We start from the raw sequence: 24,218 nt of genomic DNA, 5'->3' as shown, positions 1-24,218 counted from the left end.
TCACACGATGGAATACTGTTTCTGCTAAAAAAAAATTTAAAATATTTTGTTCCCTAGATGGTGTTTAAAAGTTAGGATACCAAGATAAATTTTATGAAAATTTTCGTTCCGGTTCTTGGATTAAATTGTTGTGTCTGGAATATAGCATTTGTGAAGTGCGGCTATAAACAAAATTAAACCGTATATCTAATGAATAGCATCAATTTGAAGAATTAAAAAATATGGATATTACTAAATCTACAACAGGATCGTTTGCCCTGGATACTTTTTCATTACTGAAAATTTTGAATGAGCATATTTTGAATTTTTGTTTCCCAAAATTGGATTTTGAATTGTTTGGTCTCATGGTTAATTGTTTAAAACCATTGGATCTTATAGATATATCTGTTATCATTTTGTGACTTATCCACAATTTTTTTTAAAGTATATTCTACTGTGCATAGACAATTTTAATTCATCAGTTGCATTAAAATTATATATATCGATATCAATAATCAATAAATGTGGAAATAAAAATAATGAAACAATCAAAAATCATGATAAGAAGCTTTACAAAAACACTTCTATCAACTTTTAGTTGATAATCAGATAATACCGTGATCTTCATTCATCTTTTTGCCACAACAGTCAAGAGCTCTTCAGAAATTTTCTTTCAAAATGTTTTTCCGCACTTCAAGTAAAAGCACTTAAACATTAAAGTGAGATAGTTACAATAACAATAAATCCATTTGCCTGGAGGATATTTATGTGAAAGAGTAACAATATTTATTGAAGGATAATTTTCCGTGGTGCGCTCGCTCATTATGTGTTTAGTGTTTTGGCTTTATGATGACGTAACTGTGGAGTGAAATCATCTGAGGCTCCCTATTGGTTGGCAGTTCCCTTGGGTTTTGATTTGCGTTTGAAAGGCTGACTTACGCATTAACGGACCAATGAGTGAACCGGAAACTCAGCAGGTAAGAGAATGCGAGGAATTTGCTTTTTGTCTGCATTGTGAATTCTGCGCCCTATTTATTTTATTTGAGGAATTTTTTGTCTACATTGTGAATTCTGCTCCCAATTTCTTTTATTTTTCTTGCTTTCGATAAGACGTAGTTCGAGTTATATGAATTTTAAATTTTCGGAAAGAATACGTTGATTTTATTTTTTATCTATTTGTTGTTGTTCTATTCTCTTAACGGAGAACTGAGTTTTCCAGTGTTTATTTTTATATTTTTTGAATTAAACATCGAAATGCATATGATTCCATAAATGTTCGGTTGTTTATCTTGAAATAATTCTATGGCTGATTAAATTACTTTTAAGCGCAATTTTATTACAGTATTTTTTTATTTTTTCTGTAAATTATTTTTGAACTGAAGATAAATCGAACGATACTTTCCTTATTCATTTATGGATGTTTAGTTTTAGGAAATTATATATTTATCAAACTTAAATATTTTTAAAATTTTCAATGATTATGTATTTGAATTAAAGGAGAGATACATAATTTTTTTTTTATATATATCGCTAGATTGAACATTAAAAAATTACAATTTATGCTTTGTAATCCTTCGATCGGAAATTGATATATGTATATATTTATGGTTTGAAAACGATACACAATATAATTTTTATGTAAATTAACATACTATCTTTCTAAAACATAATGTTTTAGTCAAATTTTAATTTTACTTTAATTAAGAATTTTTGAAGGATATATTATTATGAATTAATCAGCATATCTTTTACTGATTATTCTAAATTTCATTTAGTAAAATGTACAAAGTGAATAAATATTTCATTCTTTTTTTAAATTCTTTTATTTAATTAATTATTAAGTTTGCTTTTTTTTTAATTTACGCGTTTATAGTTTCACTTAAATTAATTTATAAATTTTTAAAGTTGAAACGGTATTCAAATTAATTTAAATTCAATCAATATTTATTTATTATTACTGGCAATTAAAGAAATTTCCTTTCTGTTTTTTCAGTGTGATACTGCTGAAGAGGCCAAAAAGGTAAATCTATTTTAAAAATCTGCTAGATAGACAATCTAGACTGCTTTATAATCTAGACTTTGATTATAAATTAAATCTTATAATAAAAAAAACCCAGAAAAATTATTAAAATAATTAAAAACCTGAACCTATTTCAAAAATCTGGTAGTTAAGCTAGACTTTTATTACAAATTAAAATTTACATCCAGTCTTATTATTAGGCATTGTTAAAAAAAAAGAGTATTTCCATTGTAATACATATTAAAATAGAAAGAAAATAATCAAAATTAAAAAAAATTGTTCTTTTAAACAAGACACTATCTTGAATTAAATGCTCCTTCATTATCTATCCTGTATGGTTAAACAATTTAATCCTTTTATCATAAAAGAAGTTAAATATAGTTCCAACATACCAAAGCATTGAGTAACCCTTGGATTCATATCGTGTGTAATCTAATTTTAAATGACAAAATACAATATCACCAAATTGAATATGGGGAATTATGAAATATTAACAAATTTTGACAAAGAACAAATAATATTTAAATTTTTTATTTAAGTATTATTGATGAATTATACATTTTTCATACATCTGAGAGATGTTTTATCCAACCATATATAAATTATAGCTCATAGATATACATATTCTATATTCATCCTGAATAAAATGAAATATTAACGGTTAGTCTTAGAACTGTTTCTAGCATGTGCATCTTTAAATTTAAATAAATAAATGACCCAATATTTTATTGAATGTTTTGCCTTTCTCCATAGGGCAATGAATGTTTACTTGAAAGTCACAAATGCTATTAAATGTAATATATCATGAGTAATGCCAAGTTTCTTGTCCTTTTCTCGATCTAGGCCTTCTTTTCTCTTGTTTTTTATTAGGTTTTCATGAATAAAATATTAATTTAAAAAAATAAAATAAAGTCAATTTGATAATTATTTCTGATATTCTGTAGAATTTTAATTAATGCTATGTATGTCAAGGTGATTTTTCTTAATTATTTTTGCTTACAAAATTTTAAAATTCTGGACTAAAAAAAATGGACCTTTTGAGATTTTTCCCAATCCAAATATGCTCGAATTCGTCTGACGTTACGCCTTCCTATTAAAAACTTTAGAATACGACACAAATGCAAATATACGATTTTTAATTTTTTTTATTTTTTTACTTTAAATCATTGTCTCCCATCTCTTTATTTGTTAAATTTACACTCTTTAAATGCTATAGAAAAATAATTATCTGAGGGAAAAATTGACGTTCCGTACTCGTTTTAAGAAACTGTAAAAGTTGCTTTACCTTTTAGTGAGTATTACCACGGAGAAGGCGAAATCATATTTAGTACAATAGGAGGTGTAAGCATGGCCCTTCTTTCTATAAATGGCAACATTCAAGGCAGGATTTTTTGGGGGGATACTTTTTTTCACGTCCGTGACATTATTTATTTAAGAGAAAGGGGTTTTTTAAAGTTTTGTCGTATGTGGTTGTTGGAAAAGATGTGCTGATTTAAAAAATTTTATCCCTTAGATCTTAATGAAAATTTCTATTATAATTTTTCAGTCTATATTAAAATTCAGATTAAAGAAGTATGGTCTAAATTAATAGTATCATCCAATAATTTAAAGAATGTTTGTTCTGGATATAAAAAATTATCTCAATGTTCATAGGAAAAAAGAATTTTGTATATATTTTAAGTAATATTTTGGATATTGCTTTAGAATGCATGAATATATCCACTTTTAGAAAACTACAAAATTGTATGGCTTGAATAACAAATTATTATTTTTAATAAATAATATTTTTTATGATGAGAGCTTTAAAATAAAAGTCTCTTACTATTGTATCTGGTGAAAAACATTAATTTAATTATTTATTTAAGCAACTAATTAAATTTTCCGATGATGCAAAGGTGTTTAAAATATTATTATTATTTTATTGCTTGATTCAATCTTACAACGTGATTTTAGACGGAATGCTTTTATTTATTTATTTATTTGTGCTTAAAAACGCATTTATTTTAAAGTACCAACCATATAATATCTAATATATAATGCTATAATTTATTTATACATTTTATTACACATTTCTTTTCAACAAAGATTATTATTTATATAATTTTTTGATATTTTGATTATTTTTAGGATTTAACATTAAGCCGAAAAAGGAACTTAAAACTATAATTTAAAGATACTTTTTAGTAAAAATATATTCTTCAAATAGTTATTTTTGAAAACATTTTTCAAGATTCTTATTATTCTTCAAAGATAAACATTTTGATGTTTATGCAAACTAAAGAGGCTACTCATTCCTTTTTATAAATAAATATGTTTACAATATTTTCCGACGATGGATTTGATTTTAAAAGATATTCGTTATGAACAAACATAACATGAAACGAAAGAATAAACTTAGCATCATTTTTAAATGTTTGCAAACAAGCGAAATACAAATAATGAAGATATATTACCTCAAGTTTTTTTTAAAGGCGCATAAACTAACATTGCATGCTCAAGTCAAATTTTTATTGTTCAAAACGTGCGGAAATTCATTTACTCATTTTACAAAAACTGTGTTTTGATTCGTTGCTGTCTCTATTCATTTATTTACAATTTTACAAAAAGAAAACTAAAATAGAAAAAAATGTATATGTAGTTTTTTTTTCTTCTTCATTTCCGCCAATGTTAAGAAATAAACAAATCCCAGCAGGCTTAGCTTGGCGCTGATGGGAAATTTATTTAGCCAAGTTAATCAAATGCTGTGTCTCGTGTTTAAAGGATTCGCTTCATTAAATGTCCTCGACTATTTCAATTACTCGAAGAAAAACAACGGAGGAGGGGTCGAAACGCATTAACTGATTCATTGTTGACTGAATCGGTATCATAATTTAATCATGCTTTGATAATACACCAGTCACTCTTGACACAATTACTCTTTTGTGTACATAAAAGATAACTTGTTATTTAATTAGTGAGCTAACTCCAATTTGGCGAAGAATCCGCTGTTGATGTTATTTTTTTTAAAGTCGTCTGCGCTTCAATGTATTTTAATTTAAGAATGGAAGTCAATGTTATTTTTTTTTTGGTACATTTCGTTCCATATTTGTTTATTATACGATCGTTGTGTTTTTTATAGTATGTTTTCTCTTAGTTGAATCTACGTAAATTTAAATGGAAATTTGTGTTAATTTTTAATGAGTCATAGCTGAATTGTATTTAGAATGATGTTTAATTAAAAATTTATTTAGTTTGTTAATTTAATATACAAATTTTTAGGATGTGTATTTTGTTTTTTGTATTCGGTTCTGCAAAAATGTATAGGGTTTAAAATCCTGAAGAAAAACCTTTGCATTTTTAATGAAAAGGAAACTGAATATCGTTTAGAAAGATATGTAATTAAAATTTATTTATTTTATTACTTTAACATACAAGCGGTGGCATTAATTTGAATAAGGTAGTATTGTGTTTTAAATAATTAATTTAAGTATACCGTGGCGTCTACGTATAAATGTTTATTTCTCTATTATAATATTATTTTTTTTAAGAACGCAAGAAAAAAATGGAATGAAAATTTACAATCAGAATGAATAATTTAGTTCTTAAGGTAGAATTATAATTATTATGCTTATGCCAGAACTATTTCATTTTGTTTTAAAATAATCATTGCGTGTTAGATATTGATATTTCAGAATTGACATTTTTTGCAACAATTGAGTGGTAAAATTTCTTTTAAAGAAAAAATTGCTTATTTATCATTGATTTTTGCATCTCCAATAATTAACTGGATGGATTCTAATGAAAAATGTGCATTATGATTCTTAAACTTAACTGTTTGAGAATTTATTCTTTTCTTTTTTTGTCATTTATGTATATGTCGCCAGTTATTAACAAAATTATTGCTGATGATATTTCTTAAAGCAACCTATGTTCACATGTAGAAAATCGTTGAAGTCCTTATGTGTGCAATATATATTAGTTGTTTAGCTAAAAAAGATCTAAAATTTTAAATAGCAATCGCAAATTATAGCAAGGTTTTTTAATAATCATTCTTATTTTTTTGGTATATTCTTTAAATTATACTTAATAGAGCAGTTGTTATAATGTTGTTTTAACACCCAGATTACGAGGAATCCCAAAATAGCCTCTCTTTGGAATTTTTAGAAGATGAGATCTGTAGTTCCTTTAAAAAATTTTTCTTTCTTTTTTTTTAATAAATGCAGTTGTCAAACTAGAGCGAATAAATTGTCTGAGGTGTGAAGAGTATAGATAGATTCGTTCCAAGAGATATGCGGCAGGAAAGTGAAATAAATACCAATGGCTAAACTTTATGACTCTATAATAATCCAAATGTAAAAGAAAATTTTTACTGGTGAAACAGCAACTCATGAGGGAGAGTTTGAAAATGGTACTGATAGCTTGGTGCCTATTTATAATAAGATGAGTTTCTATTTGCTCTCATGAGAAAGTTATAGAACATATTCTCTTCCTTATCTAATAGTTTCAGCCTTGTTTTTAAAGTTAGTATAAATGTGCATCTGAGTAAAAGATATTTTTCTTCCTCATTTTACCAATCTTAGCCTTAGCTTCAAAGTTAGCAGTCTGAATGTGCATCTGAGTAAAAGATATTTTTCTTCCTTATCTTACCAATCTTAGCCTTAGCTTCAAAGTTAGCAGTCTGAATGTGCATCTGAGTAAAAGATATTTTTCTTACTTATCTTACCAGTTTTAACCTTATCTTGAAAGTTAGCAATCTGAATGCGCATTTTATTGAATGAGAAAAAGAAATTTTTCTTCATTATCTTACCAGTCTTAACCTTACCTTGAAAGTTAGTGCTCTGAATGCGCATATGAGTAAAAGATATTTTTCTTTCTTATCTTAGAAGTTTTTTTCCTTATCTTGAAGGCTTGTAGTCTGAAGGTGGATCTGAGTAATAATTTTTTTCCTAATGCTGACTTCAACCCAAAATATTTCTAGCATTTTTTTTTCTCTGTGTGTCATCATTGTAAGATGATTATTCTAAAATTACCTTAGGAAATCTTTAAAAAAATTAATTATGAAGATTATTAATTAAAACCCTTTTTTCATTATTAATACTTCTCTAATCCGAAATAATTATTGAAAAAAATCGCTATGTTTGTTTGTTTGTTTGTTGTTGTTTTTTTGAGAGAAAAAGGTTATTGAATGCAGATATATGAAAACAATAAATATTTTACTACTATAATTATAATCTTGCACCCGATGTTAAAAAATAATTAGTTACATTATTCATATTTTAAAACGATTTACGTAGAAATACATTTATAAAACTTCAAATTCAAACTAAATAACTAAGATAAAAAAATTCCTAAATTAATTATATTTCAAAAATTAATTCTGGCATAACAATTCCTAACATCGTGAAATTCATTATGCCTTTCTGTTTAAATGATGATGTTCATTTTCCGAACAATTCATTAACAATCCATTCCGAAAACTAGATCCAGTTTTAGGAATGGCATCAACTAAGATTATTAATTGTCTTCGAAATTATCCGAGCACTATTCGCCAAAAGTGAGATTAATGATCAAATTTGGAAGCCCGCCCATAAGCTCCTTCTATGTTCATGCCATAAAATTAATCAGAGTTTACTCCACCGAAGCCTATTTGGCTTTTAAATGAACTCCTCAGCTTTTAATACAGTTACTTCCTCGCTGCAGACTAAATCCTCCGAGTTTGGAAGCGTTCGTTTAAAGTGTTGCTTTTATAAGAAAAGAATATTTATGTATCCTAGTTCGGATTCATTATGGATTCTTATCCTTTTAATCCTGCTTAAATCTGCTGTGTAATAGCAATTGGTTATGGAAATATAATATTTTCATAAGTTGCAGATTTGCAGTTTTTTTTTATTCATGGTAAATTGGTTTTAATATTAGATCTATGCATTGAAATATTATAAAATAGTTTTAGAGTTATTGTTCTATGACACGTAATTTCTTCGAATAGATGGATTTGTTACCGTTTTTACTTTCCAAGATGTTCTGCAAATATCTCCCCATCTTTTATTTTTAGCAATAATATTTATAAGTTGGCATAGTATGTGGTGGGAATTATTGCACTCGATATGCATTTTTAAAAATCGTGCAAAATTATTAAGTGGGAAATGTTTTGATCTAAATTTACGAAACTGAACAGTGGTTGGTTGGATGTTTTTGAAGCAAGTCCCAGTATTGGCTAAACTGAGAAAATGTGATTAAAAAAGGTAATTGTAGAAATTTTACAGGGTTTTTTTCTTGATATTACATATTTATTAAGAAAGAAATTGTCAATATATATATATATATATATATATATTGACCACTGTTTTCGATATATATATATATATATATATATATATATATATATATATATATATATATATATATATATCGAAATTCTAATATGTTCCTTCATGAAATCCAAATCATATCATCACACTTTTAAATTTAAAAAAAAAAAACAGTTTTTCAGTTATGGAAATTTTATTTCTGTACAATTTTTTCTGTACATTTAATTAATTTCTTAAAATTAACTGAATTTTATAAGAATGAGTTTTGTTGCCTTAGTATGTAATATTTTTATTGTTTAGTATTATATACGTGCTGTTGGAACATAATTAATTACATTTTTTTTAAGTGAGTGAACATCACCGTATAATTAAAACCTATAATTAAAAGTAATTTTTAAAAATAATACATTGATAGGCGTATCAGTCTTAAAATATTATCATGTTCAGATGTTTTAAAGAAGAGGTTCGAATGCCTTTTAATATTTGAAATATCGCTTGCTTCAGTGAAAAATAGAATCAAATCTTTATATATTTAAAATTGAGTATTCCTGCAAAAATTCAATATATATATAAATGCCTATTAATATAAATACAAATTATATCTATATCTATACTTATAATAAAGCTCAATGTGTGTGTGTGTGTGTGTGTGTGTGTGTGTGTGTGTGTGTGTGTGTGTGTGTGTGTGTGTGTTGGCGCTCTACAGGCCTGACTGTTTGACATACAGCTACCAAATTTGGTACATGTATACCTTGGAGGTTGGGAATGTGCACCTGGGGTTTCTTTTTTCGAATTTTTAATTAGAATTTTAATTATTAATTAAAAACTAACTTTCCCGCCAAAAAAATCTTCCATTTTCCCCACCGCCAACTTTTCCGCCAAAAAAATCTTCCATTATCCCCAGCGCCAAACGAGAAAGGCTTCAGTTTTTTTTTTCTCCCAACAGTAATGAGGCTAGGGTTAAAATTTTTCAGCGGATTATTTCAATCAGTTCTGTTTATTTTCTTAATGTTTGATGCATTTAAAATTAAACATTGTTAATGAATCAATCTTTCAGATTCATTCTGAAGTACTTTTGAATTAAAATAAAACAGAATAAAGGAAATTAAAAATTTCTAATCCGCATAGCGTTACCCCAACTGGCGTAGAAAAAAATCACCTATTTGTGTTACGTAACCGGCGAAGAAAATTCACGCATGCGCATTCTGTTCTGATTGTTGCTATGACAACGTTATCAATGCATGATTTAAATTATTTTTGGGTTAGTTGCATGCTTTTGTAAGTAAATTGTATTTATGTGAGTTATATATTTTTTGTATATGCTTATAGTTTTAAGTACATCGTTTTTTAATTAGTTTTTTTAAAACCTGTTTTCAACCGTTTATTTTAAACGACTCGTTTTATTTTCTTAGTGTTTGATGCATTTAAATTTAAACATTGTTAATGAATCGATCTGCTCATAATGAATCTAAGAAAATTTTGTTGACCAACTCTTGAGATATTACATAAATTAAAAAAGATATTCTTTAGTGCCCATAAAGTTTAAACGCTGAGTGACTCTATTTTCAGTAATCAGATTATAAAAAAATGCTTTGTTTCAGTAAAAAATATTATTATATTAATTGAAGATAAATTCTTTCCACTTTAATTTAAAGCATAAATTTTACGAGGGTAACAGAAAATGAGAGAGATACATATTACGTTATGACTGAAGGCCTTTATAATATTATGAATGAATTATATGATAATCAAAATTTGAAGTTTTAAAATATTTTGATGAAGAAGCTATTAAAGTAGAAATTGCATAAAATATTTAATTATTAAAATTTAAACGAACATTAAGATTGGCGAACCGGCTGGTCGCCAAAGGCGGCTAGTATATATATATATATATATATATATATATATATATATTATTTTCTGACGAAATACAATTAAGCATAACTAATTTTTAGACTGAAAGAAAATTTTTAAAAACTGAGTCATCAAAGAAATTTGTTTTAAAGATATACTAATATACAAAATTTGCTTTCGATGTAAGATAAAATGTTTATCATAAGCAAAAGGCGATGATAGTACTTTTCTTATTTTTATACAAAGTAGTTCTTAATGTTTTTAGTACATAATCATATACTGGAACTATTTCAAAGTAATGTTCTTTTTTTTATTCAGATAGTTAAAAATTTCTTCTTGAGTTTAAATGAATTTAAGGCAAAAATCTTGCTTTAAGTTAGAAACGGATGGGATAAGTTAGCAACAACATAAATCTGAATGGCAAATACATAACATTTTCATCGAACATTTCTAGTCTTTCGAAAATTTTACATACACAAAAAAAAATATTTTTTACTATATAATTAGATATATAGATATTTTATTCGATATTCAAAAAGTATTTTTCTAATTTAAATCCAATATTCTTCTTATAAAGTTCGATATTTAGAGATTTTCAGATTTTGCAAGCTCGATATATAGAGGTTCAACTCACTATATTTATATGAACAATAAATCTTAATTACATAAAACAAGCGGTACTAATTTTGAGTAAAACTCAACAAAAGCGCTGAAATACCGCTCCCCCCCCCCCCACTTTAAAACCGTCTCTATACCCATTTCAGCTATGCTCGCATTACCTCTTTTCCCGGACAAATTTCCTCCGATATTGCTGTTATCTCCGCGATCTTTTAATGTCATTTAAAACTTGCTCGATGTGAGCGGAAATCCAGCGTAAACGCTCCACCTGATTATGGCGTCGAAATCTTGTAATAGGATTTACTCTTCTCCTCCCTGACAGCTGTAAACACTCCGCCTTTCATCTTCATCCTCGCGAGAGATGCTCTCCAAATCCCATAAGAACTTGTGGCTGCCTTATTTGCAGATTGATTACCTATCTTCTTCCTCTGTTTTCCCTACCGATCAGGGATTATTTATCATTTTCCCTCTGACGCGCGGATGGGCCTTGCGGAGAGGAAAAGCTGCCAAATTGGGCATGTGTGGGAGAGCCTTAATAAACCAGAAAATGGAACTGGGTTTATTTTGTGGGCTGCTTCTTTATCGTGTGTACCTGTGTGTGTGTGTGTGTGTGTGTGTGTGTGTGTGTGTGTGTGTGTGTGTGTGTGTGTGTGTGTGTGTGTGTGTGTGTGTGTGTGTGTGTGTGTGTGTGTGTGTGTGTGTTTTATGTATGAGTAATATTAGGTGTATGCCACCATTACTAGGGTATTTCTATTCCTGATTTCATTTCATTTGTTTTATTTTATTATTTGTTTCTTTTATAATTATTTTTATTTTATAATAATTATTATTTATTTTATTTTGTAATTCTTCATAAATATTATCATGGATTTCATAGTATATTTTGGTTTCCATGTGCCTGATGGTTTTCATGTACATGTATTGGTTTTTCCGTATTCGTTGCATTTACAAATGCTCTAATTGGCTACATACCAATGCCCCAACTGTTTAAGTCTTGGCAAAATTGAGAACATGAAACGAGATTGGGGAAAGAAATTTTCTTTTTTTGGAATTATATATATACCACTCTAAAATACGATCAAAAGCGAAAAGAGAAATAAGAAGTAAGAAATCGGTCTGTTCATTCATTTGCATGTAAACTCGATGACTCAAAAATGCTGCAAGTTAAGCGGATAAAATATGATGCAATAAATATCCGAAGAAAATGAATTGCTGATGTGGCATAATATCTAACCTCCTGTCCCTATTCACCCACTTCTAAGATATGTATTATTTCCCTACTTTTTACAATTTAACTATGTGATTCTCTTAATTAGATAACATCTTCCGTGCTGGGAAAGTGCCTTTCTTATCATTAAAATCAAGGGTTCATTGAGTATTTCAAATATTTGTGAATTGTATATAATTTTTGAATCAAATGATTGCGTTTTGAAATAATTTAAAATTGCCTTATTCCATTAATAATTCGATGCACGTATGACGATTAAGTGACTAATTTACTGTGAATTATATTAATTTTATCACATAATTTGTTATGCTAGTTTTTTGTGTGTTTTCTGATTTTTATAAGCCAATGGGTTTTGTGCATATCCGTTGTAGTTAAAAATGGTTACCATGGTAAATAGCTTTCAAAAATATCAATGACAATTCATTTCGAATTTAATTAAATTCAATAATATATTTAAATTACATTATGTTTTAAGCATTACGGAATTATAATATTAAATCAGCCATTTATTATTGAATAATTAAAACACTGAAAAATACTCTTATTGGCTGTATAATTTTTGAACAATTGTTCAACGTTGTTGGACAAAAAAACTATAAAAATAGAAAAAAAAAATTTCTTATCTTTTGCTATACAAAATCACTACAATCTCTTTACAAAATCATATTAAATATTTTGTTAATTCCTTTTTCCATCTGAAGTTTTTTACTCACAAGATTAACTGTAAATAATCAGTCGTATCATAAAGCCAAGCCGCACAAGAAACTGTAATCTTTCAATTTCTTTTCAGTACCAAAATAATGTTTCTTTTTTTTTCCCTAGAAGCATGAACTTTTCGTTCAAATTTCACTTTTTTATTAGACCCACACTGACTCTGTCTTATCTTATAAGGTAGAAAAACAAAAACGGATCAACACCCCCTACATTCATCATACTTTCCTCCTACTTTCTACCCTTTTATTCCAGTTGTCCTTGGCAAGGACTAAGACCTAAAGATGCTAGTGACCGATGACAAACGCACCCTAACCGATCTTGACATTCGATAAAACCGCATCTATCGCATGAACCTCTGTCCATCTCTGATGGTTTTATATCCAGAATCGTATATCTGAATCTAATTTTAGACTAAATCAGTTCGCTTCTGACTGTCTTTCGTTTTGGTTGCTAGTATGTATGTAAAAGAGGTAAACCAAAAACGTTACAATTAGGATAGTGGTTTCCAATATTTTGTTTCCTGTCAAACTCCTTGATTAGTGTTTTTATTTTTGAGTATCTGTATTGTCATATCCCATCTCCACTATCTTCTTAAGCAATTCCCCCTCACGAAGAAAATTTTATTAATAATTTAAAGCCAGATTAACTTAAGATTAAGAATATAATTTGTAGGATTCAGTTTTGAATTTTATTCCATTTTTTAAAAAAAATAATTCTATTAGTTTCACAGCAAAACAAATGAAAAACAATTCTAATTTAATTAATAATTTCATATTAACTTATGATATCTTAGATTTTAATCTATACTTATAATAAAGCTCAATGTGTGTGTGTGTTGGCGCTCTACAGGCCAGGTCATTTGACATACAGCTATCAAATTTGGTACATGCATACCTTAGAGGTCGGGAATGTGCACCTGGGGTCCCTTTTTTTGAAATTTTAATTAGAATTTTAATTATTAATTAAAAACTAACTTTCCCGCCAAAAAATCTTCCATTTTCCCCACCGCCAAATGAGTAAGGATTCAGTTTCTTTTTTCTCCCAACAGTAATGAGGCTAGGGTTAATATTTTTCGGCGGATTATTTTAAACGATTCTGTTTATTTTCTTAATGTTTTATGCATTTAAAATTAAACATTGTTAATTAATCCATGTTTCAGATTCATTCTGAAGTACTTTTGAATTAAAATAACACAGAATAAAGGAAATTAAAAATGTATAATCTGCATAGCGTTACTCCAACTGGTGTAGAAAAATTCACGCATTTGCGTTACCTAACTGGCGAAGAAAATTCACGCATGCGCATTGTTCTGATTGTTGTCATGACAACCACTTTCAACGGATGATTTAAATTATTTTTAGGTTAGTTGCATGCTTTTGAAAGTAAATTGTATTTATGTTAGTTATATATTTTTTGTATTTGTTTATAGTTTTAAGTACATCGTTTTTTAAGTAGTTTTTTTAAACCTGATTTAGACCGATTACTTTAAACGATTCATTTTATTTTCTTAGTGTTTAATGCATTTAAAATGAAACATTGTTCATTAATCGATCTGTTCATTATGAGTCTGAGAAACTTTTGTTGACAAATTCTTGAGATATTACATAAATTAAGAAAGATATTCTTTAGTGCCCAAAAAGTTTAAGCGCTCAGTGACTCTATCATCAGTAATCATATTATTAAAAAAATGCTTTGTTTCAGTAAAAAATATTATTATATTAATTGCAAATTAATCCTTTGCACTTTAATTTAAAGCATAAATTATACGAGGGGTAACAGAAAATGAGAGAGATACATATCACGTTATGACTGAAGGCCTTTATAATATTATGAGTGAATTATATGACTATCAAAATTTGAAGCTTTAAAATATTTTGCTGAAGAATCTATTAAAGTTGGAATTGCATAAAATATTTAATCATTAAAATTTTAACGAGCATTAAGATTGGCGAACCGGCTGGTCGCCAAAGGCGGCTAGCACTTAAATAAAACAAAAACAAAAAATGATATTCTGCTGTATAAATGAAAGATGATTTTCAATCCTATCTTTGAGCTTGTTTCATACAGATGAGCTTTATGAAATGGATGAAGACAAATAGAATCATTGCACTTACAGCGATATTTGTTTTTAATATACGCATAAAGCGAATATGTACTTTCCTCAAATTCTATGTTCGTGAAAGATAATAAAAATTTTATTACTTTAATACAGAGTCCTTAGTATTTTTCTTTCACTGCTAACCAGCAGGTTTCCAATTTTCGCACGAATCTGGCCAAACGAAATTTTACATTTATTTTTCCCTTATGATAAGTACTTTAGACCGTGGCGGCCTATTAGCAAGATTTTAGGCTTCAAATTTGAAACCTGAGTCTGTTAAACATCCGTCATGTATCTGTTCTTGGTAATCATCCGCTAAATATAGCGTCATGTGTTAAATGACTAAAGTGCGGAAGTCTGAAAAGGGAGGTCCAGTTCAAATTCGTCCTCGTCATCTGACTACAAATTAAAATTTAGATGCCAGTCGCAAAATAGCCTTAATGTTTCTGCTGGGGCATTAATATAGCTAACTTAATTAGGATGTGCATTTTCCGCCATTATCATGAATCAAATGTCCGTACTGCTGAAGTCTGTAAAAGTAGATACCAGTTCCAGTGTTATCCTTGTCATCTGATTAGAGTTTAAGAGATCCATCCTAGAATAGCCCTAGTATTTTCTTCTGGGGTGTTAACTAAATTAAATTGTGTGTCTTCTATCATTATCAACATTATGTTGGCTTTTTCCCATATGGTCAGCTTTTCTTTGGGGCTCGCATACCATAGCTTCGGGCTTCTAAGCTACAAAGCTGATATTTTATATATGCTGTTTAGATAACAATTGCAATTGCGAAATGAATTTTGGAGCCTGTCGCCAAAGAAAAATTGCTCAATTTGCATACTGGATTCATTTAACGGTATGAGAAGATAAAATCTAAATTTTGTATTGAGGAAGTGAAGGGAGAACTCTATCTATAGTTGATTATGGATATTTTTAATGATAAAATCAAATTATTATCAAATTTAAGTCTCCACTTCCCTAGTACGTCATTATTGCAACAATAAGAGAAATTTATTGAAATATAGCAACTACGAAAGACGTCTTACCGAATAACAGATTATTACTTGAAAGGATAAACCAGGTATTTGAAAATCCAGATAAGCTCATTTTCTAGACAACAACATGCCTCTGTTTAATCCATATTAACAACTAATGCTGCACTTCCAACTTCATCGCCGGATGGTCCTTTAATCAATTCCTCCTTAGCAATTCCCTCAACAACCCACTAAGTTCCAACAGAGTTCTCCATCTGTTCATTCCTGTCATATCAGATCCCAGCATCCCCATTATATCCCTCCCCCCGCCTAACAAATCGCCCTTCCCTATCGCCCTACCCCGACCATCCATTACTCACTCAACGCAGATTATTCGGGCGAAGGAAAAGTCCAGTTTCCGCTGCCCATTGGTCATTAGGAGAGAAAGAGAGATTCTGTTTTCCTCTGGGCTGCGCACGTGAGCTGCTTAGGCACGGGGATCCTTACTTTATTATTTAGACCGCTTTTTCCATGCTCATTAGCTAAATGGTGGAACAGGAGGGTGTTGAATAGATAAATAAAAGGGGCTCTGTCTGTCTGTCTTGTCGCGTCCCTTCCTTCCCTCCAGGGGCATGCCACAACCCCCGATAGACAAGGCCTCTGCGGGTTTCCGTGACGTCACGACGAGACGGCACACTCCATTCCCTTAACGTCAAGTCTCTGCGCGCTAGAGAGTGAAGAGAAATTACTTTTCACTTGTTAATATCATTCCATATCATGCAATTCAACACACATATATTGTAGAATTCATTAATAATTAAAATGCAGCCGCTTTCCACATCACCCTGGAGGTACGGTGCTTGGTATGCATTACCTTTTTTGCATTAAGTGCAGGGCAGGTTTCCCAGTAGGCGTATCTCCCTTAGATTTAAAACTATTTTCTTCATTCACTACATCATTAAAAATTATATCTGTTGCAAAATATTTTTGATTAGAAAATTTCAAAATTTCGTCTTCATATATGGTACATAAATTTTTAAATTATAATATAAAAAATACATTTGCAATGCTTTTGTTGATTAATTTCAAAACAATTCTATACAATAATGGTTTTATGAATATTTACCGTGGCGTCAACTCCAAGAAAGCAATAAAAACAATATTTCACGAAACAGTATTCTATTCAAAAAAATATCCAATAAATCTTTGAAACATTAGAAGAGTTTTCTTATTTAACTATATATTTTATCATTACTTTGTTAGAAATATCTTTACTAAATTTATCAAATTTTCTTTCCTTTCCGGTTTTAGAAGAGCTTTTCAAACTATCATGTAATTATTCAATAATGCATTGACTGCAGACCAGATTGCCAATCTATAAACATTTTCCGGTTTATGTCCTGAAATGCCTTTGCCATAATGATGTACTTCTTCTTCATTCACTACATCATTAAAAATTATATCTGTTGCGAAATATTTTTGATTAGAAAATTTCAAAATTTCTTATTCACATAAGGTACAGAAGTTCTGAATTATAATCAGAGCCGGCCTTAAATATAAAAGAGATTGGGTGGAAGAAACCATTTGCAGCCGCAATTTTTTTTTTAGTAAAAAAAAAAAATTATAAACATTATATATAATGCTATTGCGTGTATATTTGTTAAATGAATTTGTTTTTGCTTTTAATTACTTCAGAAAAATCACCATTTTTTTTCGATGATTTGTATTGCAAATGCTTGTAAGGTTCTTCACGCCTTGACCAACTACACTTTTTCCTTACTTTTAATTTGCTGAATTTAATTTGAAATTTTTTATACCGGTGATTAAATTGACACATTTTTAAATCTACCTTCTCTCTGTACAATAACAGTATCAATTGCTGTGATATTTTTAATACCCAAATTCTTTAACTTCATCTTCTTTTATTTCGGAATATGATCTTTTTCTTTTTCAAATTCGTGTTTTAAGAAAATTTTCTGAATTATTCAAATTGCATTCTATCACTTTTGATTCATCTAAAAATGTGTTGAATTTTGTACTTAAATTTTGAACTTCAGTTTTAATTTTACTGATCAATTTAAAAGCCGAATAAAAAACAACTGTTTTTAGTTGAAATAGTTCATTGGTAGTGTTAATTTTGGGCAATATTGAAAACTATACTATTAAGTATAAAATAAATGGCATTTATTTTATTGAATCCAATATTTTTACTTCGCATACCGCTGTACTATCTCTATTTACCTCAATAAATTCTTCTAGGACATTACAAATTTTTTCAAACTGTGTATACATTGCTTTAACTGAATCCATTCTGGCTTCCCAAAGGGTATAAAAAAGCATATAGAAGTTTTAATATCCAAAAAAAAAAAAAATTACAATATATACTGCTGGAAATGGCATCACAAATTAATACATTTAAAAAGTATGATGTGCAAGACATATAAATTGCATGTGGATTTAGAGCAACTATTCTAAATTGCAAAACTTTGTACTTCCGTTTCGTGTTGCTATCTTTGCCTTACGCCTATCCTCTACAATTCATAATATTTAAATCCAGCTCACTTAATCTTTTCAACAGAGGTTTTGCTAATCCTTCTCCAGTCACAATGATTACTTTAATAACCCCTATAAACGACTCATTTATATTTAATCTTTTCTCTTCAATATTTTCATACCTAATAATGACTGAAGTGCGTTTGTTCTTAATGGGGAAAAATCAAGATTATATTTCATTTGGTTACTGCTGTACTTGGATGATTTTGAATAGACTTTAATTTTGCTAAGGATTTCATTTCATAATGCAGGAATATTTTGTTCATTTGATCGCAGTGCTAAATGATGCCCAATTCTAATTTTCGAATTTTTAATTCTGTTTATATGATTTATTAGCACAGTTTGTATTTACTGAATTATTCGATTAAAACATACAAAAATTTCTATTATTAGGAGTTTCTATTATTTTCATGGTTTCCACGAAATGAAAGGTTATTACATGATAAATATATGGAATTGCTCCAATCACTAGTCTCGGATATTTAAGAGGGGCACTTAATAATTTTACTGACTTCGAATAAAATAGACTAGTTTCTCTTTCAATATCATTTTTTTAAATGTAATTCACAGACCTACAGTAAAGGAAATTATTCGTAAATATTGACTTCCTTTAATGTTTAATTTAAATACAGTAACAAATATACAACATAAAACAATATATAATTATTATTGTTTACTCTCATGCTTTTATCGTTATGTTATATAATAAAATTTAACTATATAAACGTAATTATAGATATAATAGTAAACAGAGCATGTAAATATAATTTTATTTCTGGATTTTCCCTATGAAATGTTGATGACATGTAAGCGGCACAATTTGGCATCTGAGATGGAATTGCTCCAATCACTAGTCTTGGATATTTAAGAGGGGCACTTAATAATTTTCCTGACTTCGAATCAAATAGACTAGTTTCTCTTTCAATATCATTTTTTTTTAAATGTAATTCACAGACCTACAGTAAAGGAAATTATTCGTAAATATTGACTTCCTTTAATGTTTAACTTAAATACAGTAACAAATATACAACATAAAACAATATATAATTATTATTCTTTACTCTCATGCTTTTATCGTTATGTTATATAATAAAATTTAACTATATAAACGTAATTATAGATATAATAGTAAACAGAGCATGTAAATATAATTTTATTTCTGGATTTTCCCTATGAAATGTTGATGACATGTAAGCGGCACAATTTGGCATCTGAGATGGAATTGCTCCAATCACTAGTCTTGGATATTTAAGAGGGGCACTTAATAATTTTCCTGACTTCGAATCAAATAGACTAGTTTCTCTTTCAATATCATTTTTTTTTAAATGTAATTCACAGACCTACAGTAAAGGAAATTATTCGTAAATATTGACTTCCTTTAATGTTTAACTTAAATACAGTAACAAATATACAACATAAAACAATATATAATTATTATTGTTTACTCTCATGCTTTTATCGTTATGTTATATAATAAAATTTACCTATATAAACGTAATTATAGATATAATAGTAAATAAAGCATGTAAACTTAATTACGGCAAATATTATAATTATTATTGACAATAATTACAGACATTATTACCTGTATTACAGCATTTTATAAAATAATTCTTTTCATAACGCACTTGATTAAAATCACGAATAATGGATATTACTGAGCTGTTAAATTTCTAATGTGAGAATAAATGATTTTTCATTTAGAAACATTATGCATTAGTTTAAAATAATTAAATAAGCTTACCCTACTATGCTGCGTCGGATAAAATCCTTCACGATGTATGGCACTTAACCATTTCTTTTTAAGCTCTTCATTTTTAGGAAAGGCAAAAACACTTACTCTTGGGCCATTCCTGTAATTTCCATTACAGTTTGGAACACAACAGATCAAAGGCATTTCTATTCCTTATTTTTAGTAATCCAAATGATTTTTCTTGCAAATAAGAAATGGCGCTTACTGTCTACCGAAACACAGGAGGGCCAATGGCTAAAACATGGCGTGTGAGGAAAAGAGTTCGTTTCTTATCAGTAAACTTGAAGAGGGTGAAATTCCTCTCTCGGTCCCCCAATTCGCACCCACTCGTGTAACCTCTCGGAGCGACGTCATTACTTTCTGTGACGTAAGTTTTCCGGCCTTGTCTAACGGGGGTCGTGGGCATGCTCCCTAGCGAAATGTCCGGATGGGCGGGAAGTGGCTTGGAGGACAGGTTTTATTTTGATCCATTAAGTGCTCAAGGTCAGCGGGGTTAGCTTTTATTCTGTTCTTAATCTCTCTTGGATTAAATGAACATTATTTGATCAGTGAAGTGATAAAAAAATGGGTAGCCGGGATTTAGTTATTCCAGGCGTGAATCCTGGGGTGCGGGGCGCAGAAAGGACGGTACTTTTGAATTCGTTTCTTGTTTTTAAATCCACAATTCAACAAATGGAACCAGGAATGGAGAAAATCATATTTTGGATGCCGTTGGTTCTCTTTGTGACGCTGCGTTTGAAGGGTTGGGCAATACCGTATCAATCTGATATTTTATATCAGTTACGTGAAAGTATCATCTATGCAAAACTGACACAAAATGACTAAGTGAGTGATTAGGAATGTCAGGTACTCGATATTAGTTTTTGAACTAGACTAGTATTGATCGATATAGCCTAATTCGACTCTACGAGCATGTGTGATGTTTTTTAACTGCACATATTTCATCCACAGTCATTACAGATTTTTTTCTCATATAACGGTGCACGTATACCACTCAAAAATCCCCCCCTTTCCCCTATACTAACGTATAGGCGAAGTCTTTCTTTTACTCTTCGCGCCCTTCCGTCAATCACTGTCAAAACCAAGGCCACCGGCGTGTCGTTCATTGAAGTGAAATTTGGAATCATATTCGTATCAATATAGCTACCATTGTCGGCGCAAATGAAGCACCATTGAGCATCTGGTTACATTCCAATAGAGTAAGTCTCTGTTATAGGCTATATCTGTTAAAATTATCAGATTAGATAAAGTATCATTATTAACCTGTATCGGATTCAAAGAAACCGAATATTAATAGAACCCTTGTATTTGAATGTTGCGTTAGATTTGGGCTGGTAGAAAAAAGACCATATATCAAAGTCAAAGAAAGTCAACTTTTCTGCTTCTTCGCTGTTGTAGTCCATAAATTTTATTATAATATACTATCTATTATAACTCATATCTTACCTAGAGGAAAGTTGCCATTACCAAAAAACTAAACCTCGAGATCATGAGAAATTTTTGCGTTTCAGATTTACCTTACCTAATATATATATATATATATATATATATATATATATATATAAATTTTGTCTGTCTTACTTTAAACATATTCGAAAAAATGAAGTAGACCAATGAAATATCGTCTTTGTACCAAAATTTTAAATCTGTATCTAATTTTGCACGAAATGTGTTAATTTCCTAATAGTCCATTGACGTATGTACACGATAATTACAAAGAAGGCAACAAATGGGATTGATAAAGTTTGGCAAACAGTTTCATTTCCAAAGTAATGATTTGTACAATTTTTAAGCGATTTTCTCCAAAGAGTGGAGGTCTGTTGGACTGTCTATTTGGGCATATGTGAATAGGATATCACAGATACTTCAGCGAGCAAGATGAATTGGGTTTGACATGCCATTTTGAAATCATAATTATAGATCTTTATTAAATTTTTGGATTTATTAAATTATTTAGATAAAATTTGAAATTCATGCTCGATTTCCTAAATACAAACGCATTAAATTATGAAAATATATTAAATATTGTTAATATTTTACCTTTATTACGATTATTACAATATTTCTCATCTTTTTCCTTTTCAAAAGACCAAAGGAACAGTACTACAAACTTAGGAAACCACTTTTATCAATTACCACTTAAATTTAATCTGAAGGGACATAAAAAAATAGTTGTGAACGAATGGAAGGCGTTAAAGATGGGAACGTAAAACCGGATTAATGATGTATATTGAAGAAAATAGTATACTGTATTATCTCGCTTTTACACTTTTTAAAGAGCCAAAGGAATATTGATAAAAATGCAGATTATAGAAGGTCACTTAAATATATTACCCTTAAATTGAACCTGAAGAAACCGCGTTGATCTGGTTGTAAGGTTTCGGTTTCCGAACCGGAGGGTTTCATGTTCGAGACCCGAAAAACCGTCGTGTAAGTGGATCTGTTGCACGTTAAATCCGTCGGGATCCTCCGTCATCCCACAGGTGTAATGCGGAAATTTTGAGAAAGATATACCGGCTCAGCTGTTGCCCTCGCCATCTGACCGCGGTTCAAAATTACGAAGTTCTTCCCAAACAAGCCCCAGTGCTGCTTTAAAACAGGGTAATAATATAACTGGCCTGAACTGAGACCAATAAGAGTGTTGTAAATTATGGGAAAAAAGTAAAGTTGGAACTGTAATGTCTTGATCTAGACTGATCAAATAACGAAGCAGAATTTCCAGACAATTCTTTATTTTACAGCCCTATATTTACAAAAGAACAACTCGTTCTAATCTTGGTTAAATAAATAGTTATTTACACCTGTAGTAGGAGACACAACAGTCGAAGTCGAAAGTTTATTGGTCTCGAAACTGAGTGCTCCATCAATACGGAGAAACAATACCACAGGGAACTAACAGGTTCTTAGTCAACACGACCACTCCAGGGGTAGTTCTCCGGACTCCGAACTCGTGGGCGTAGTCCAACAGTCTGCCTGCAATTCGTTTCTTCTCCTCTCCCTAAAAAAATCTCCGCACTTTATTTCGGCGACAGTCTCCGCCTCTTAATTTACATTGGTCATTTGAGCTCTCTTTCAGCCAATCAGGTTTCAGCAATATGCTCCCTCAGCGGCTCCAGTAAGTCGTGGGAAGGTCCCTTTAGTGATGCCCCTTTCAAAAATGACTATTCTGGAACACGGAGTTATCATAGTCCTTTCACAATGAGAAACATTTAGCATCCAGATGTTTGGACACCCCTTTCTCTTTGAAGGTACTATCAATATCTCTTCGACGAGGAATTCTCGTCCAAGAGATATTGTAGTTGCTAATGAACAGATGCGAGACCACCCAGATGAAAAGATACACCACCTGGCTATCTCGAGGAGTTTAGTAATTAACAGCGACGACACAACTGACTGTAAATGTCTTATCAGTACTGGGAAACGGGGAATGTTACAAAACATTTAAAAAGAATATTTTTTTTATCTTGAAGGGGTAATATACAATAATGCCAGGAACCGGAGGAATAGTGATATAATGTGAAGGAAAGGATAATTTGCTGAAAATTACTTACATTTAGTTTAGAGTATTGTAAACGACTGACGAACGTTTAATAAGGGAACGTAAAAGCTGAATAATACTGAATTTATTTCAATTAATAGTCTGTCTACAAAACTAAAGAGTAGGATTTTAAATGCATTTTTACTTGAGAAAATATATCTTTTCTCACAAAAATATGCGAGACGCCTGATTAGATTGAAGAAATGCATAAGTTGATTACTTTTGTATAAAAGAGTGCAAAGTATAGTTGACTTACAGTTGACTTGTTTATTCTGTATAAAAGCATTTTTTATTTTCAGACTTTTGTTCAATGTCTTATGTTAAATCTGGTTATTCACTTTATATAGCTAATTCTAAATTTTCCTGTGCTCTTCTTTAAAAGAAATCTTCTACTCTTTTTTTTTTCTTTTAGTATTTCTTGCATCTCATTCACGTATTTTGTTAAAGAAAAATATATACTGTTTTATTTATCATTTTATTACAGTTCCACGAGAGAAAGGAGGAAGGTGGCATGACTAGAACCAGAGAAAACAGAATTCATTTAATAAGAATATTTTTATTTCATTTCCATCTCAAAATGTTGGGGATAAAAAGAACAATTTTTG

The 24,218-nt window shown here is 29.7% G+C and overlaps 1 protein-coding gene across 4 annotated transcripts in view; it reads left to right on the top strand.

Annotated features, from left to right (window-relative positions):
• Window positions 1–24,218, top strand: part of LOC129965454 (autism susceptibility gene 2 protein-like) — an 889,904-nt gene that overhangs the window by 571,038 nt on the left and 294,648 nt on the right. The window contains exons 1-2 of one of the 4 annotated variants that reach the window (XM_056079332.1): window positions 536–956; window positions 1,973–1,999. The exons of 2 other annotated variants lie outside the window; for them this stretch is intronic. In XM_056079332.1, the coding sequence (XP_055935307.1) occupies window positions 933–956; window positions 1,973–1,999 (51 nt within the window). In that variant the 5' untranslated portion in view covers window positions 536–932. Of the gene's footprint in view, window positions 1–535; window positions 957–1,972; window positions 2,000–24,218 lie in introns of those variants that run through there. One more of the 4 variants, XM_056079330.1, reaches the window with a different exon arrangement.

This window comes from Argiope bruennichi, chromosome 4, assembly GCF_947563725.1.
Source record: "Argiope bruennichi chromosome 4, qqArgBrue1.1, whole genome shotgun sequence".
Taxonomy (NCBI): domain Eukaryota; kingdom Metazoa; phylum Arthropoda; class Arachnida; order Araneae; family Araneidae; genus Argiope; species Argiope bruennichi.
Note: the sequence above shows the minus strand (reverse complement) of the source record. Positions and strands in the feature narration are given on the sequence as shown.